The 17,708-nt window shown below is 42.5% G+C and overlaps 1 protein-coding gene across 4 annotated transcripts in view; it reads left to right on the top strand.

Annotated features, from left to right (window-relative positions):
* The first annotated feature begins 13,661 nt into the window (after nucleotides 1–13,661).
* Ildr2 (immunoglobulin like domain containing receptor 2) overlaps nucleotides 13,662–17,708 on the top strand; it is a 72,391-nt gene continuing 68,344 nt past the window's right edge. For 2 of the 4 annotated variants that reach the window (XM_063253597.1, XM_063253598.1), the window contains exon 1: nucleotides 13,662–13,858. In XM_063253597.1, the coding sequence (XP_063109667.1) occupies nucleotides 13,813–13,858 (46 nt within the window). In that variant the 5' untranslated portion in view covers nucleotides 13,662–13,812. Of the gene's footprint in view, nucleotides 13,859–14,049; nucleotides 16,131–17,708 lie in introns of those variants that run through there. The other 2 variants (XM_003468671.5, XM_063253599.1) reach the window with 2 other exon arrangements.

Below are 17,708 nucleotides of genomic sequence, written 5' to 3'. Positions count from 1 at the left end.
CTGCGCAGCGCGCAGCCGCATTGGCCCCATTTGGGGGCAAGCCAATCAGAAGCCTCAAAGTTTCACCTTTTGCACCCGCGGTGGGGCGGGACCAGAGGAAGGAGGCACAGGTGTGCAGTATTCTGATTGGCTGCAGTGAGTCATAGGGCAGCGTGTTGTCACGTGGAAAGCTGCACGAGTTTCCTGTAGATTGTTACATAATACTGTGTATGTCGAAGAGCTAGAGCCAAAGAGGGTTTTCACGTGCTTCGGGGCATGCCTCGGGTTCTTCCGTGTTTTATATTTGTAAATAGCCGCCTGTGCTAAGGAGTGGGTGTATTTCGTGAGGATAGAGTGAGGAAAACATCAAACAAGGCCTTACAAGAAGTTTTCAATCAAGTGCCCGGGAAAAAAGAGGATGAAAACAAGTGAACCCGTAAAATAAGTAAAGGGCATTTAAAAACAAGTTTTTAAAAACGTTCAGCAAGAAGCTGAGATTTAAGATAAATTCCTTGAACAAAAGTTTTGTCCCCTCTTAAAAACCTGTTTCATTGTTTGCTAGTTTTATTAGGTGATATTTTGGGAGATTCTATGAAATATGTTTATCATTGCGAATTGTCCAGTTGGTTAGAGCTCATGTAAGAAAAGGTATAGATTTCGGTGTTGATCTTGTGTAGTCATGCTAGATGGTTACGTTGATTCAAACAGTGTCAGTTGATTCATATTTTCTCAGTGGATATATTTTCCCGGGAAAATTCAATTTTCTATGTGTGTGCACAGGTAGGGTACACGAATGTTTAAAAATAAAGGATGGCAATTGAAAATTCATTAAATTTTGTGGTATTTTCCTTACTACATATTTCTGTCACGGTTGTAGTAGCCTCATAAAATGATTGAGTGTTGTCTCAGTTGAGATTTGAGTAATAGGTGGCAACTAATATATTCCTCGACGGTTTAATGCCATTTCTGATCCTGGTATATTTTTGCAGGGTAGGTGGGTCTGACCTTTGATTACCATTTCATTACCTTGTATGAGTTATAGGTGTTTTTGTTCTTTAGATTTCTTTAGACAATTTTTGTATTTTTCCTAGAAAATTGGCTAAACTATTTGGGTTCTGAAGTATTTTGATTTAAAATTCAACCAAGAGTGAAGCAACTAACAGCTCCGTGCATCATTGACAGGACAACAGCTTGACAGTATTTTCTACTTATCAGTGCACCCAGCGACTCCATTCTTTTAGGAGGAAGGAAACTATCCATTCAAAGCCTTGCTCTATTTTTAAGAACCACAAGCTGGACCACCCAAATGTTCATCAAGAAATGAATTGATAAATTGTGTTATAACCAGATAGTACATCACTGCTCAGGAATGAAAAGAAGTGAACTAGAGTTCACTTAACATGGATGAATTTTGAAATTTTGCTGAGTGAAAGAAGGCACACATATGTTCAAAATACAAAAATGTAGAAAAGGGAAAACCATGGTTACAGATCAATAGTAACCTGGGACTGGAAAGTAGGGGGATGGGACTGAGAGCTAACACAGAAGTCTTCTAAGTAAGCAGATGTATTTTGTACTTTGATAATAGTGTTGTTGGTTACAGACAGTATATGTCAGAATTCATCAAACTATACACTGAATTTGTGCAGTTTATTTTGTGTAGATCATAGCTCAACGTAGTCGATTTTTAAAAAATGGCATAAAACTTGTAATGTTTGCTTGTAATTGTAAAAATGTATATACTAATATTGTCCTCTCCCTTTTTACTCCTAATATTGATTATAACATCCAAGGCTTTTCTTGATTCTTGCTGAGATTTATTTTATTGATCATTTAAAAAAATAGAAATTTTCATCAACACTCAGGAGGCTGAAGCAGAAGGATTATTGCAAGTTTGAGATCAGCCTGGGGTACAAAGTGAGCTCAAGGCCAGCCTGAAGTGTATAATAGTAAAACCCTGTCTCAAAAAGACACATGCACACACACACACAAAACTCTCTAAATTTTGGGGTTTTGTTGATTTTCTTTTCACTCATTTCTGCTTTAACTTTATTCATTCTTTTCTACTTCAGGCTGTTTTAAATCTCTTTCTGTTGTTTCTTGAATAAAAGTCTATTTTCAATGTCTGTTTGCTATTTCTATAGGCGTCTTATTTTTCCATCTTCTGCTTTGATTGATAAGAATTTTTTTTTGCTTTACTTTCTCTTCCTCTGCTTCGAGTTACACATTCTATTTTTATTCATACCACAGTCACCCATAAAATTTTAATGTTTCAAAAAACTTACATAAATTTCTGTAGTTAATAGGTATTCATTTCTCCCCTTCACAGGCAAGAAGCTTGGAAAATTAACATATTTCCCCACTCATCTCCTAGTCCACTCCTCCAGCACCCCACTTCTGTCTCCCAGGTTAATGTCACCTCAGATTTTTTATCACCTACATTGAGACATGATTGAAGTGTCACAAACTGAATCTATTTACCAGGTACAGTTTGATGAGTTTCAGCACATGTACACCTGTGAAACTATCACTGCCAAGGCAAGGATACCAAGTGAAGTTTCCTTCACTTCCTTGTATTTCTTGAAGTTGCCCACACTTCATTGCTACAGTATTTTTTCTCCAGTCTTTTTTTTTTGTTTGCTTCATTTTCGTACTTCTATTACTGACTTTGTGCTTACTCGTATTTTCTTTTATAATGTCTAATTTTCTATTAAACTCATCTAGTAGATTTTTCATATCAAATTAGTTTTTATCACTAGAAGTTGTCTCCCTGTATTTCACTTCTCTACTTAACATGATCTATTTTTTTTAACAAGGAATATAGTTCTAAGACAGTTACAGTAATTATTAATTGTCCTGTCTGCTCACTCCATAAACTGAGCCTTTGGCGTCTATCTCTTTCAGGTTAATTTTTCTTTGTATTTTGATTTGAATTATCCTATGCCTTTACAGGCTTGATTATATTTCATCAGATGCTAACTGTTGTGAATTTTACCCCATGAATGCTGTGTATTTTTGTATTCTTATAAATATTCTTGTGCTTTGTTCTGGAACACCATTTTTTTACTTGGAAACAGTGTAAGGTTGGTTTTATTGCTCCTTTGAAGGCTTGCTTGTGTGCTTTGTTATTTGAGATCACAACAACCATTAGGACTAATTTTTTCCTCTACTGATATGACAACCTTTTGAGGGCTTTATCTGATATCCCATGAATTTGGACGTTTTTCCACTTTGTCTAAGGGGAACACAAGCTATTTCCAGTCTTGTGTGAAATCCAAGGATTGTTCCTTCTAATCCTTTCAAGTTGTTCTTTCCCTGGCACTGTGTAGTTTCCTCCCACACATGCAGTGATCAGCATTCAGCTAAAGCTTCAGGGGAGATCCTCGCAAGAACGCCAGAGGAATTTTCTTTCCTTTTGTGCTGCACCCCTTTTCTGGTACTCTGCTTCACAAACTCCTCACGGTGCCAACCTAGACACTCAACTCCATACCCCCAACATAAGCAGACCTGGTGCCTGGAGTACCCTTCTCAGGACTCAATTCTGGTTACTCTCTCCTGGCTGCAGCTGGGGACAATCATGACACTCACCTTGTTTTTTCTGTTCTTTCAGAGATGACTTGCCTCTGCTCCCTGATGACCAGTGTCTGAAAACATTGTTTCATATATATTTTACCAGTATTTTAGTTGTTTCAGGCTGCTGAATAAATCCATTCCCTGTTACCTCATCTTGATAAAGATGACTTTTTCTTCGACATCTTTTAAGACTTAACTGATACATTTTTAAATAGGTGATCACGACAGACCTCCCTGAGAAGCCAGTGACTTTTAAATGAGAAGAGGCGGAAAGTAGCAGAGAAAAGAGCATTCCAGACAGAGGCAGCAGTCTATGCAATGGCTCAGATGACAGAGAGCTGGGTTTGTCCTCAGAACAGATGGAAGCCTGGCTAGTACTGTCCTTGTGTATCCTGCTGGGCAGGGAATGGTGCATGTTGAGGTTGGAGTAATCAACAGAGATGCAAATACTTCTCTAAAAAAGATGTACAGTCATTTTAAATATTTTTTATATTTATTTTTTAATCGGTAAATAAAATTGCATGCATTTATTATTTATAACCTGTTGCTTTGAAATCTGTTACAATGTGGAATGGCTACATTGGGCCAATTAATATATGTATTACATCATATACTTATTATTTTGTGATAGGAACACAAAATCTATTGTTTTTAAAGATTTTAAAAACATGTCATGGTTCAGTTTCCTGTTGAAAAAATGTTAGAATGGCTCTAAGAAGTAAGGGGGGCAGGTTGAGCCCCGTTAGGAGGATCCTTCTGCTGACATTCAATGGTGACTCAGAATAGAGAAGCAGCAGCTGACATAGAGAGGCAAGGAAGGGCTCAGATTATGTCTTTGGGGAGAATGGATATGAATGAGAAAGAAAGAGAGGAAATCTCTAAAGCTTGGGTAACCTACAGTTAAATGATGGTTTTTGGAGATAAGGGAGGACTTGGGAGTAGAGGGAAACAGCAAGTAAAACACAGAGCTCCTTCATAATTCGTACTGTCTGCTCCTCTCCCTCTTTGGTATGGTTGATTTTTAAATCTTACTAAGTACTTCATAAACAGAAAAGCTTTCCCCACTTCCCCAGCAGATCAGTTTTCCTCTTCAGAAATTCTAAAGGGTGGCAGGCTTTGGCTGGGGTATGTGTGGGAAGGCTGAGGATTCAGAGTTCCATTGTGGACATATCAGTGTCTTGATGCCTACCTACGCTGTATATAAGTGGAGACGTCAAGTAGGTCATTGGCCTTGTAAGTCTGCAGTTGTGGATCTGAGATAGAATTTGGAAGCAAGTCAGGGATTTAGCTCAGCGGTATAAGATCGTGAGTTTGATCCCTGGTACCAAAAAAAAAAAAAAAAAAAAAAAAAAAAAGAATTTGGAAACAAGCCACATCAAGATGATACTTAATTCACAGAACTAGATGACATCACCTAAGGACAGAGTGGAGAGAAAGGATCCAGAGGGCCACCAGCGTGTAGAAGTAGGAGAAGGAAGAGCCGGTAAAGGTGATGAAGAAGGAATGTGAGAAGAACAAAAGCAGGGAAATAAGGAAGAGAGGGATTGCAGCAGGAAGCAGTTCTGTTATTCAATAGATACTAGACAAAAGCCCACGGAGCACCAGGCTCTATCCAATCTATAGTAGATTGGATATAACAAAGCTTATAATGAGGAAAACAGGCAATAATGTAGCTAACAAGATGCTAGAACTACTCAGACAAGTCCAGTGGAAACAGCAGCTGATGGAGGGCACAAATGTAGGGTGGTCACTAAAAGCCCCATATGGGGAGTGAAAATTAAAAGCAATGATTGGAAAGAAGTAAGGAGACAAATACGAGATCAGGGAAGAGCAGCAAGCAAGAAAGCACATCAGGTGTTTGAGGGACAGTAAAGCACACCTTTCCTGGGCTGCAGAGAAGTGGATGCGGAAACAGCAGAGAGGACTTGAGAGGGGACCAAGACATAACACTTAACAAGACCAATTTAAGGGCTTAGATTTAGTGTAAATGGGGAAGCTGTAGGAGATTACATGGCTTCTACTGTTTTGTTTTGTTTTTGTTTTTTCCCCCTGAATTGGGGATTGAACTCATGCTTTTGCTCTGAGCTACATCTCCAGTCCTTGTTTAAATTTGAGACAGGTTCTACTGACTTGCTGTTTCCAATTAACCTTGAACTTACAATCCTCTTGTCTCAGCCTCCCACAATGCTGGGATTACAAGCATATGCCACCATATGCAGCCTACATTTTTTTAAAAAATATGAAATATAGGATGTTATGTTATAATATAACAGTGACAGATAACATTCATCAAAGGTTGTGTTGGTCTCTTTACCAAAAGCCTCATGAAAGTGATCTCATTTCCCTTTCACAACAACTCTAGGAACTAGATTCTATGATTATCCTCATTTGCAGAATGGGAAATTGAGGCATGTGGTAGGGAGTGATTTCCCCAAGACACACTACCCCTGAATGAATCTGCCTTGCTTCCCTAATATTCTCATTCCAATCTGTTAACAATTAAATGCTCTGAGATTTATATTACCTGAGGCTTTGCTAAAGCAAAAAGAGAAATTTCCAAGTGCTTCTCAACATTGCCTCACTGAGCTTCCCCTTTCTTGAGTAACTCAACCTGAAGTCTGGTTGACTCCACTTGTGAGCTCAGTCTATCTAAAAGGTATGAGCAAAAAATACAGTAAATGTTTTAAATTTTAAAATATATAGATTTATTACAGTAAAAGACACACAGTCCTTAATCCCCCTTAAAATCCTCCTCTTTGCTTCAAATACAGCCCATCATTGTTGGCCCTTTCTGGGCCATTCCGGATTCCCTCTTTTGTGAGGGTCTTAGTTGCACAGTCATGGCTGCCGCAATGTCCTGAATCAATTCAAAACATTCACTTTCATGGTCATTCTGACATTGGAGAAGAGCCAGAAATTGCAGATGCCGAATTCAGTAAATAAGGTGGATAAGGACAGGCTGTGTGCTTTTAGTTGACAGAAATTGTAATAAACATTTGACCAATGAAGAATAATCAAAAAACATGGGTAATACTTAAATTTTAAAAATGTATTACAGCAAAAGATACATTGCCATTACTCCCCTTCAAAATACTCAAAATCCCCTCTCACTTCTTACCCACTTAGTAACCTTTGTGATATATAGTTGCAAGAATTTTTTTAAAAAATTTAAACACTTACTGTATTTTTCAGTCCTCCTTCTTGTCACAGGAAGCCTCTTGTCACATCTTGTGGACTCTGCCTTTTGAGTCCCCCTGTTTCATATGATCCCATAGCCTAGTTTTGGGGGTTGTGCTTTCTTGGGCTCTCAGAAAGCTCTCCCATGGCAGAGGCTAGAACAGCTTTGCCGAAACACAGGTCTGATGTTGTTCTACTTAGAGATTTTCATGGATGGTCCTCTGCCTGTGCACTTAAGTGCAGAGGAGGTAGCCTGTGTCCCTTGTTTGGCCTCAGCCAATCTTTACACTCTGTGCTTTGTGAACAGAGGTTCCGCTCTTACCTCTCCCTGTCAATTTCACCTCTGTACTACCCCTCCCCACTATTCTATCCTGATTTTTCATTTCAGCTGATGTTTAAGATTAGCTCAGGCACCACCTTTTTACGAAGATAACTCTGCGCAGCACAACGGATGGATAATTAACACTTCCCCTCTCTCTGCATTCCCACATCCTACCTGGTACATGTCCTAACCTAGGCGCTGCCATACACTATCACACTGAAAGATTACATGTTTGCCTTCCTTCCCACCTTCCCACACACATGACTGCAACTCAGCTGTCAATTCTTTGGTGTAAGGGGCTGTGACTCATCCATCTTTGAATTCCTATTTGTCTTTAATGTCTACACATAGTAAGCACTCAATAAATGTGTGTGGGATAGCTGAATGAATTGAGGGAAGAGAAGATGAGGAAAGAGGACGGTGAACATTCTAGAGCAGTTTGTAGTTAACTAGCCAAGAACGTACTGATTTTCCTTGGGTGCAAGTCCCCAGAGTTGGGGAAACCGTGCAGCATTAAGTTGTCAGAGATGCTTATGGCACATTTCCAACTCAAAGATCGAAGCTGCTGCTCTGTAATACTTTGAGACCCCTCCTGCCCCTTTGCTGGTGTGAGCTCATTCTTTCCACAGTGCTCAGTGTTCTGCCCTTCTTGTTCCAGTTCCACGCCCCGACCCTTTCCTGGGGGCCATGTCACGATGACATACTCTTTCTGGCTCACTTCTTTCCTTTAGGTTCCATCTTCAACTTGTGCCAGGGAAGGCCTCTAACTAAATTCTTAGGGCTCTAAGAAACAATCTTCTGACTCAGTTGCTGAGACCCAAGCGTACAAGGCACATCTTTTCTCCTATTGGGGTACCAGATGCTACTTGATCCCTGAAACCAGAATTGCTTTTTTTTTGTTCATGATGGGGCCCTCTGTGCTACTTGGGTCTCCTAAATAATGCTTCCGTGAGTCAAAAATGGAAACAAAAGCAAAAACCAGAGTCAAGGCTCATAAAAGAAAAATATTCTTCATATTTGGCTCTGTAAGTTACAAAGAAATTATAGGTTGAAGTATCAGTCAACAAGGGCTCCCAGGGCTTTAACTACTCATAATTAATTTGATTAACAGCTCACAATGGAGGCATCATGAGAGCAGATGTACATTTCAGGGCATTATATCTGGATAAAATTATAGGCCTGACAAAACACCTGTCACCCCTTCTTCCTGCCTCTCTCCTTCCTCCTGGGATGTCCTACAGACTCATAAATTTTGGCAGGGACAGATCTTTTGTGCAGCAACTTTTTCTACATTGCAGAAACATTAGCATATACAGAGAATTAATACAAAGAAGAAAATATAAATGAATGAAAGTCTTCCCAGAGATAACCATTATTCTTTTGCTGTCTCTTTTGTCTCTTTACTTTCCATATTTGAGACTATGATGTAAATGTACTTTCATGTTCCGTTTTTTGTTTCTTCACGTTATTCTGGGATTGACCTTTTTTGGGGGAAAGCATTGTGAGACAACTACTGCAGGGAGAAGTACTCTAATTCTGAGGGGCTCTGACCCCTGGACCAGCGAAAACCTTACCTAACTCAGCATCTAGCACCACTGACACTGGATTTGAAGCCTGAGACTTCAAGCTCTTAGATTAAATCTGCTGCAAATTGGGAACTTTTCTGCATATTCTCCTACGTGTTTACTTATCATAAACTTACCACTGTTCTTGGCAATCCAGGGATATTTTTCTTTGTATTTGTATTTGTATTTGTATTTGTGTGTGTATGTGTATGTGTGTGTGTGTGTGTGTGTGTGTGTGTAAGATGGAAGAATCATGCACTTTATATCTGTATTACAGTCTTTATATTTTAAAAATTTTTTGGTAGTGTTAGAGATCAAATCTAGGGCCTTGTGCCTGTTAGGCAAGTGCTCTGCCACTGAGTTACATCTCCTGCCCTAAAAGTTTGTTTTGTTGTTGTTGTTTTCATTATTGTTTTAGTACTGGGGATTGAACTCTCAAACTCACGTTTGCCAGGCAGGTGATGAACTAAATCCCTGGCTCTAAAAGTTTTGTTTTTTAATGGAACAATTTATTCCCCAATATGAAACAGCTGAAAATGTTTTGATTTTGGTATTGAGTTTTAGAATTTAAACTTTAAATTCTTTGGTTTCATTATCTGATATATTTAAAACTTAGAGTTCATTGAGGGTGGTTTTGACGGTATGGAGGATGGGGAAGATAACAAACCTAACAGGTAACACGAGAAACAAAAGACAAACCAGTTTTAGATAAGAAACATGGCATCTGTTTTACAGTCTCACTGCATATATTCCTCCTGAAGTGCAAAATCAGAGAGAAGGAGAGATATGATTTTTATCTGTGTGCTTTAAAAAGCCCCACATTAAGCAGGATTCATGTGCATGCATGCCTGTGTGTCTGCAATGAAATCATGTTTTAAAGAGGATTCAGCTGCATTATATTTATAACTATGTGGTTGCTACCAGCTACCAGCATGTCTCCTTGCGGTGGTTCACATCTCTTTTCTCTGTGTCCTAATTCTGTTCTAATGTGAGCAGCTTTGACGAAGCAGCCAGTGAGTCCTCACCCTTTCCCACCTAATGCAATTCTAGCTGTGGCTTCTTTAGAATCCCACTGTGATCCCCATGAGACCTTATTCCATCATGTTGGTCTCTGGTTGCAGAAAAACTATGATGAGTTGGGAATCAAGGTCCTCTGTTGCTTATGACGAATCCACTTCTATGGGTAGGGGGGAGTCTCATCCTCTTTGGCTAAGACATGGAAAACAGAAGATAAACCAGGTCATAGTTTCATTCACAAAGGTCAATTCAACAGCTTCCCAGGAGGACAATGGAAAGTTATATATTGCGTTTTTTATTTATTTGTTCTTTGAGACAGGTTCTCACTATGTAGTACGGGCTACAGGCTCTCACTATGTAGTACAGGCTAGCCTAAAACTAACTGTAGTCTTCCTGTCTCAGCTTCCGAAGCTCTGGGATTACAGCTTGCACCACCATGACTGTCATATGTATCACCTCCTAAACATTACTGTTCATTGAAAGCAGTGTGGAAGGCAGTTAAATGCAGATTTCTAGGCTCCTGAAATTTCTGATATCACCCTCCACCCCATACTAAGGATTGAACCCAAGGTGCTAGGTTGGATCTGACTTATGACCCCATCCATTTTTTAAGTGCTTACTTTGAGATGGGGTGTTTTTAAGTCACTACATTGCTTGGCAATGGAGGAGTAGTGGTTAATTTATGATCCTCCTGCCTCAGCCTCCTAGAGTACTGGGATTACAGGAAGTGCCATCATGTCCAGCTAGAAATCTGTGTTTTAAACAGATGCTATAATGTGATTCTGCTGCTGGAAGTTCAAAACACTGGAATTTTGGGTCTGATAACCCTACTACTCACCAACAGTACTGCAAAACGTTACATCCTCCATCTCCATCCACTAGGTTCCATGTTTTTGAATCATTGGTTAAAGTTTATATGAACACCCTGTCGCCTTGATAACAGCCTGCAGTTGGAAGAGACACATGTTGTGATTTAGGGTATGGTCTGGGCCCCCATTTTCATGCAGATTCAAGACAGACTAAGTCTATCTCTCTAGCTATAAAGTAGACGCAGGGCAGTACACAGAAAACAAGCACCTGGGATGGTAGAACAGAAGCCTGTATTCTACGGTTCACCACTCTTTTGCAACCTCTTGATTCCTGCTGAAGTACACACGTCATGTACCCTGAGACACATTCAAAGTTCACTTTGGGGAGAATCTGCTGTCCCATCCCATGCACATCTTAGCTCTCTTTTCTCCACCCACCTCCAATTTTTCACCCAAACTTCCTTCTGTCAAGTTTTTCATAAAATGCCATCAAGATTTGCTTAATTTAAACATTATTCAGTTTTTTGCACACTGTATATCTGCATACACTTACAAGAGGTGATCAAATATGTGGTGAATTTTTTAAAAATTTACTATAATAAAAGACATGTTGCCATTAATCCCCATCAAAATACTCCCCTTCACTTTGACTATGTTTATGTCGTTTTTGCAACTTTCTTGAAACAGTTCTAGAAGTCCTCTTTCATGAATGTCTTTATGATATGATCAAAAGTATGGTGAATGCTGCTGCTGAGTACCATCCAAGAAAAAGGCAAGCTAGAAGACATATTATGGTGTGTTTTCCTCCATCTTACTTACTGGTACTGTGCAATTTCTGGCTTTTCTCCACAGTCAAAATGATCATGAAAGGTAAACATTTTGAATCAATTCAAGACATCAAGGCGGTCACAAGGGCCCAACTAATGGTGGCACATGCCTGTAATTCTAGCACTTGGAAAGCTAAGGCAGGAGGATTGCTGCAAGTTCAAGGTCTGCCTGAGCTACAAAGTGAGTTCAAGGCTACCATGAAATTCATAGCGAGACCCTGTTTCAAAAAGACAAAAAAGAAAGAAAGAAATAAAGGACACACAAAAAAGGACTTCCAAATCTGCTTCACAAAGTGGCAAGAATGATGGGATAAGTGTGTTTGAAATGGGCAGCAGTATTTTTTTTTCCTTGGTACTGGGGATCAAACTCATGACTTTGAATTTGCCGGGTAAGCATCTGCACCGTTGAGCTAAATTCCCAGCCAGGAGCAGTATTTCGAGGAGGAGTAACTGTAAGAAAAGTTTTAAAAATTTAAATATTCATTATATTTTTCAAACACATCTCATAAAGTAGTTAACTGGAGAACAAAATATAAGTATATCATCAATGAAGCTTTTAGTGTTGTCCCTTTTATGGTGCAAACACATACACCGTATTTTGGGGTCAGAAGGTCTGAGTTTAAATATTAGGTCTGCCACTTACTAGCTACCTGACATTAGTGAAGTTAATTGTCCTCTCTGGTCCTAAGCTTCCTCATTTGGACGAAATGAGAAAGTTCGTGGAAAATCTAGAACAATGCTCAGCACTGATAAATTAAAAAATGTTAGGTAGCTCTCTTCCTTTTTTTCTCTCTCTTTTCTTTTTCTTTCTTCCTTCCTTTCTTTCTTGCTCATGAAAAGAAATAGTTTAGAAATTTCTCTCACATAGCATATTATTCAAGATTCTTAATGGTACCCATGAGAAATCATCCTAGCTAAAAGAAAAAAAGAGACAGTTTATGAAAAGATACTGGGTAGCTCAAGGAATTGTCAAGAAGACTGGAATCTCGTGCAGAAGCTTTGACTTCTATCATAGCCGGCCTGGGCAGCAGATGCTGCTGCCGGCTCATAGCAAGACTGATTCTCTGCTGTTTCTGTGTGTTGAGTAGTTTGAGTCAGATTCCAAACCCTGTGAGTGGATGGTGGCCTTGCCCAGGGGCCCAGCCTTGCACTCCAGCTGGGATGGTCAAGGAAGCGGTTCTACATTTTCTGCCTTCTGCTGCTGGAAAATATGAAGGGAATTCAGATGTCGGGCAGCTGTGAAAGACCACTACACAGGATCTCCCCACTCTCTCCCCCATTCTCAGACATTACCCCTGCATACATACACATCCCTACCTATGGGGCTTGCCTGCTTCAGGAACACCCTCAAGCCTGTCTTCAGAGCTGATTTAGCCCTTTCTGCTTGTGCTCCCTTAATTTGCCCACAATGCTCCCCACCTGCCTCCTTTACACCAGAAGGCTCAAACCTTGCCTGCCTGTTGTGGAAATTTTAATTCTTCCTGGTTGTGGTCCTCAGCACCCTTCCAAGATTAACTTGCTCCTTCTCAGGTTCCTCAGGCAGTTTTCCTGGGTTTTTATGGCCACTGTACAATGAATGTGTATTATGCCTCTGGTAGACTGACACTCCTTCCTGCCCTAGACCCAAAGAAGCCTCCTCAAAGGCAGCAAGTCTGCCTTACTCATCGCTATAGCCTGGGTTCTTGGTCCCTAGTAGACTTACTGAACATCTGTTAAGGCAGAATATACTTCTCAATTCTCTGTCAACACACGGTAACCCCTTTTCTACAGTCATCAGGTCAATGCATGCTTTAGAAATGCAAATATTTCCAGTGAACTTGCCCTGCAAACTCAACGTTGGGCTGATCTAAGTTCTTATAAATTGGTATTTCATTCTATTTTTACGTATTTTCTGTCAAGTGGCTGTATGCCCTCATTCTACCCAAATATGTCTTAACAAGGAAAGTTATGAGGAGGGATTCCCTCCTACGCGTTTTCAATTCTGCTGAGCCTGTGGGTTCCTTGCACTGTCGCAAAGGAAACCAGACGAGGGGTGGGTGGGGGAGAGCTAGGCAAACACCCCCGCCTCCAGGACTTGCTAGTCTAAGTCCCGTAAGGAATCGAGGCGGGTGCATGCAGGTCCCTCACTCTTGTCGCTCTGTCCTTCTCTCCTGGTTCCAGGGGCGCGGTTCCCACCTCCCAATACCCAGTCCCCAGCTCCCGTTCTCACTCGTGTCCGTGGCGGACTCGGGGACAGGCCGTTGACCTCCGGGCCGGGAGGGGCGGCACGTGATCGGGAAACTTCGGCAGCCGGGCTGCGGGCGGAGCGCGGGCGGCGGGCTGCGGGCGGCGGGCGGAGCGGGGCGGGGAGGCGAGGCGAGGCGTGCGGGGGGAAGGCGCCGCCGCGCGGAGCGGAGCCCGGAGCCGCGGCAGGCGCCCTGGGCAGGCGGCACGGTGCAGCGCGCGGCCCCGAGTGCGCGCCCAGTCTGCCCGGACTCCTCGCCCGCCGCCAGCAGCCGCTGCCCACTTTGCAAACGCCCGGCCTGCATGGGAAGTTGAGGGAGATGGACAGGGTCGTGTTGGGGTGGCGAGCTCTCTTCTGGCTAACAGGTAAGAGCCATTTCCTGCAGAGACGAAGAACTTTATATATAGATTTTCATAGTGGTGGCTGCTTTCACCCCACGCCCGACTGCTTCCTTGTTGACCCTGTTTTAAAGCTGCTTGTGTGTGTGTGTGTGAGAGAGGGAGAGAGAGAGAGAGAGAGAGTGTGTGTGTGTGTGTGTGTGTGTGTGTGTGTGTGTGTGAACGATGGAGGCTGGGGAGAAGCCCGATTACAATTGAGCCGGATGGAGATGCAGGTGTTTGGCTCTCTGGCGCTGTGAGGTTGTTCTGCAAATGTGCATTTTCCCCTCCATACAACGGTTCTTCCGCGGTCTTACCCTGAGTTTGTGATGCTAAGTCCTCGGCAAAGCCTGACTCAGGGGCTGATGCATTCAGACCACTGGTTTTCTGGAAGGGCTTTTCTGGAGTGTCTCCCCAGTTCCTTCCCCCGGGAAGGGGAGAGCCCCGGGGTGCATTCTTTGTGGCTTCCTGGGGGTACCCCAGAGAGGGAAATGGGAAGGAGGTGGTAGAGGCTTGATTGGTCGGAGTTTAGGGCCTGGCTCAGTCTCACTGCTGTTCTTTGGAAAGTGGTCCCCTGGTAAAAGCGGAGCCTTTCTAACAGAAGCAATCCCCTCCCCCCAGTAAAGACATTTTGCCAATGTCCAGACGCATTGAGCTTCTTCTCCCCAGCACTGATCTGACTGGGCTCTTCCTGACCTCCTCTCCCTTTTGCCGAACTTTCTTTCCATCCTCCTGGATTTCGGGAAGGCGGGAGGGAAGAAGAGGGGAAGAGGAAGTCAGAAGAGATTAAGATGTGATATGGATATGCACCGATTCCCAAGATGACTGTGTTTATTAGGTATCGAAAACATAGATGAATAAAGGGGGGGGGGACAGAGGAGAGATCCTTGTTCCCAACATGCCACCCTACGTGGCTGTTCTGTACTGTGAGGCAACAACCAGGATAGCGGAGCCTGAGAAACTCAGAAAGAACCCTTGCAGAGGGGTAGCCTGGGGTGCAGCTTGGACAGCCATTCAACACCAGGTGGGGACAGAGCGGTGGAGGAAACAGAACAGGGTGTCAGAAAGGTCAGTAAGACTTGCTGGGGCAGTGACTGGCAGGAGGAGAAAGAAACAGTACCAGAAGACCTGAAAAAAAAAAAAAAAAAGTCACTGGGCAAAGGGGACCCAGAGTAATATGTCCCAAGTAAGTCACTGAAAAAGAGTAAAATACACTTAAAAAAGACAAAGACCCTGTTTCCCTTAGCTTCAGAATAATTGTTGATTGCCTATTTTGTTTTATTTTTTCTATTTCAAATGAAAGGCTTCTGCCGTTGCTCCTTCCTCCCTCTGGCTTTAGACTGTGGAGGGCACCCTCGGCAGAGTTAGCCTCTTCTCCGGGCTGCTCTGAGTTCATCCCTCCCACAGTGTTCAAATATGAATCATCTCTAATTTCAGGGTTTGGCTGATCCATGCCTTCCCCCTCCCCTGGCCTCCCCTGGTGCCTTCTACTGCCACCCTCACTGATTCTGATTCCTTAATTTGCCCCTATTCTCAGTTTTCATCTTTAGGGGAGTTAAGCCTGGGGCTTCTTATCATGTCTCCTTGAAGTCAGCCAGGCATCTGAGAAGGGTCTGAGTCAGAGGTGCTTTGCAGACCCCTCTGTGCCCGCCAAGAGAAGCACTCTGGAGATTTGTAGGGAGAGGGTGAAGGAGAACATATGACCCTCTCTAGAGGGCTAACAGTATCTTTGCAGTGGAATCTTCTCTGTGGAGTGGCCATAGAAATCCAGCTCTCAGTTTATAGAAATGGAAGCCCAAAGGAGCAATATCCATGCAGCACACTGGTGATTGGGGGTAGCTTCCAGTTCTGAACTCAAGTCAGTACTACTTGCATCCTCCCGGCATGCCACTCTGGCTTTTTGGTTCGAGGGTCTCTTGTTTCATTTAGTTTTGAGGAAGTGATGTTTTCTGTGTGCCTTCTGCCATTTGCTCCTAGAAGCAGGCAACAGGTTAGTTACCAAGGCCCTCTCAGCAGTCAAATCACTGGGGCTTCTTTGCCCTGCAGTGAGGCTGACTTTTGCAATGCCATTGATCACCCCTCCCCATCCTCACCTCCCATCACTGCTGTCAGAGGTGCCCCTGGACAGGCTGCCTCTCAGCCTGAGCAAAGTAGAGAGGAGCTAACAATGGCGGCTGGAGAGGGGACTAGAGGAGAGAACAGCAGTCAAGGGTGACATGGATTCAGGCTCATTCTTCACGGAGAAACCATGCAAGGAAAGGTAAGGAATTTTAGTCTCACCCAATCAAAGAATCCTTTTGAGGGGGTGGTAAAATGGGAGGGAGAAAGGAAAAGACAGATTAAAAATGAGACAGAGCCAAAAAAAAAAAGCCACATTTATTCTCTCCCTCCCTTTTCTGCCTTTCTCTCTCCCTCCCTCCCAGTTAACTCTCCCTCTCATTTCCCTCTCCTCCCCCTCCCTTTGCTTCTCTTTCAACGCAGGCTGAGCAATTTCTAATCAACACTTCAGTTTTTTTTCCTCGGGCTCTAGCAGCTCCTTCCTTGTCTTTCATTGCTAAAATTCTGTATTTCTCTTCTGGTATATATTTAGCCTCATGATTTCTTATTGTCATTGTGATGCTGCTTCCTGCAGTAGATTGGTTGTGTTGTTGTTGTTATTTTGAACAGAACAAAATGCTTATCAGCTGCTATTTTAGCAACAGGTGCCATGTAGCCATAAGACTCAAAGGAGGGGGTCACTGTGTCTTTGTTCCTGAATATGAGTGGTGTTTTGTCTTTTCTGGTGGTAGAGGCTGTGGGAAATGCTGGAGCCTATCAGTGCTCTGGAACCCACTCTAAGGTGTTTTCAAGGAGCATCTTCTGCCATCTCTGTGATAAAAACTGTTTGCTTGGTCAGCAGTTCTTTAGACATTCTTTTGGTTTTATTAAGTTATTTATCTATCCATTCTGGAAGCATGTGTATTATATTCCTGTGATTTCTAAGCATCAAGCACTGAAGACATAATAGTCCTTGCCCTCAAAGAGTGGTCATTCTAGTTAGTGACTCTGGTGTGTGTTCAGGTAAGTTTGTCTTGGCTCCTAATAGTCCATGATGACCACCATATCAGTGCTACAGAACTTGGAGGCAGCACATCCAACCCAAACCAGCTCTGAAACCCATTCTCAGAAGAGGTGGTAGCTGAGTTAAGACTTTTTTTCATGCATTGTCAGTCAATGGGTTACTACCATGTCTTGGCTATTGCGGTAGGGTTCATTAGATATGTAAGAAACAACCACCGGCTGCTGGAAGCCAGTCCGATGGTGGAGATACCAGTTAGAGAATTGTGGACACATAGTTATGAAACAGTAAGCATTGTCCAGAGATAATAATAGAGATCCGCACTAAGTATTATGTGATGCCCCTCCAACCCGCAGGAGAAGGTTAGGGATGGGGGAGCGTCTGTTACCTGGGCTGGTTTGTGTTCAGGTAGTCACATGGGGACTGTGTGAGAACAGCCTCAGGTAAACACAGTCGGAGTATTATGATTCATCCTGGAGAAGGAAGAGCCACTTTTAGAGACTGCTGACACCTCAACATCCATTTTATCCTTTCCATCCTGTGTACCTTCTCATTTCTCTCCTTCCTCTGTTCTCATTTCCTCCACAAACCACCTTGTCCATACCAGAATGTTTTTCAGTGCTGTTATCACAACCAGCCCCATGCCCATTGTCCCCCAACCTGGATGTTCCTCTCTAGATTAAACCAGAAAGTGCTTCAATATCTTCATCACTACAAATTCCCTATAATGTATGTGCTTATTATTGTACCAATTGTACCAATAAACTTAAATTTTAAAAA

The sequence above is a fragment of the Cavia porcellus genome, unplaced genomic scaffold, assembly GCF_034190915.1.
Source record: "Cavia porcellus strain 051 isolate PalLab524CR breed Dunkin Hartley unplaced genomic scaffold, mCavPor4.1 scaffold_7, whole genome shotgun sequence".
NCBI lineage: Eukaryota > Metazoa > Chordata > Mammalia > Rodentia > Caviidae > Cavia > Cavia porcellus.
Note: the sequence above shows the minus strand (reverse complement) of the source record. Positions and strands in the feature narration are given on the sequence as shown.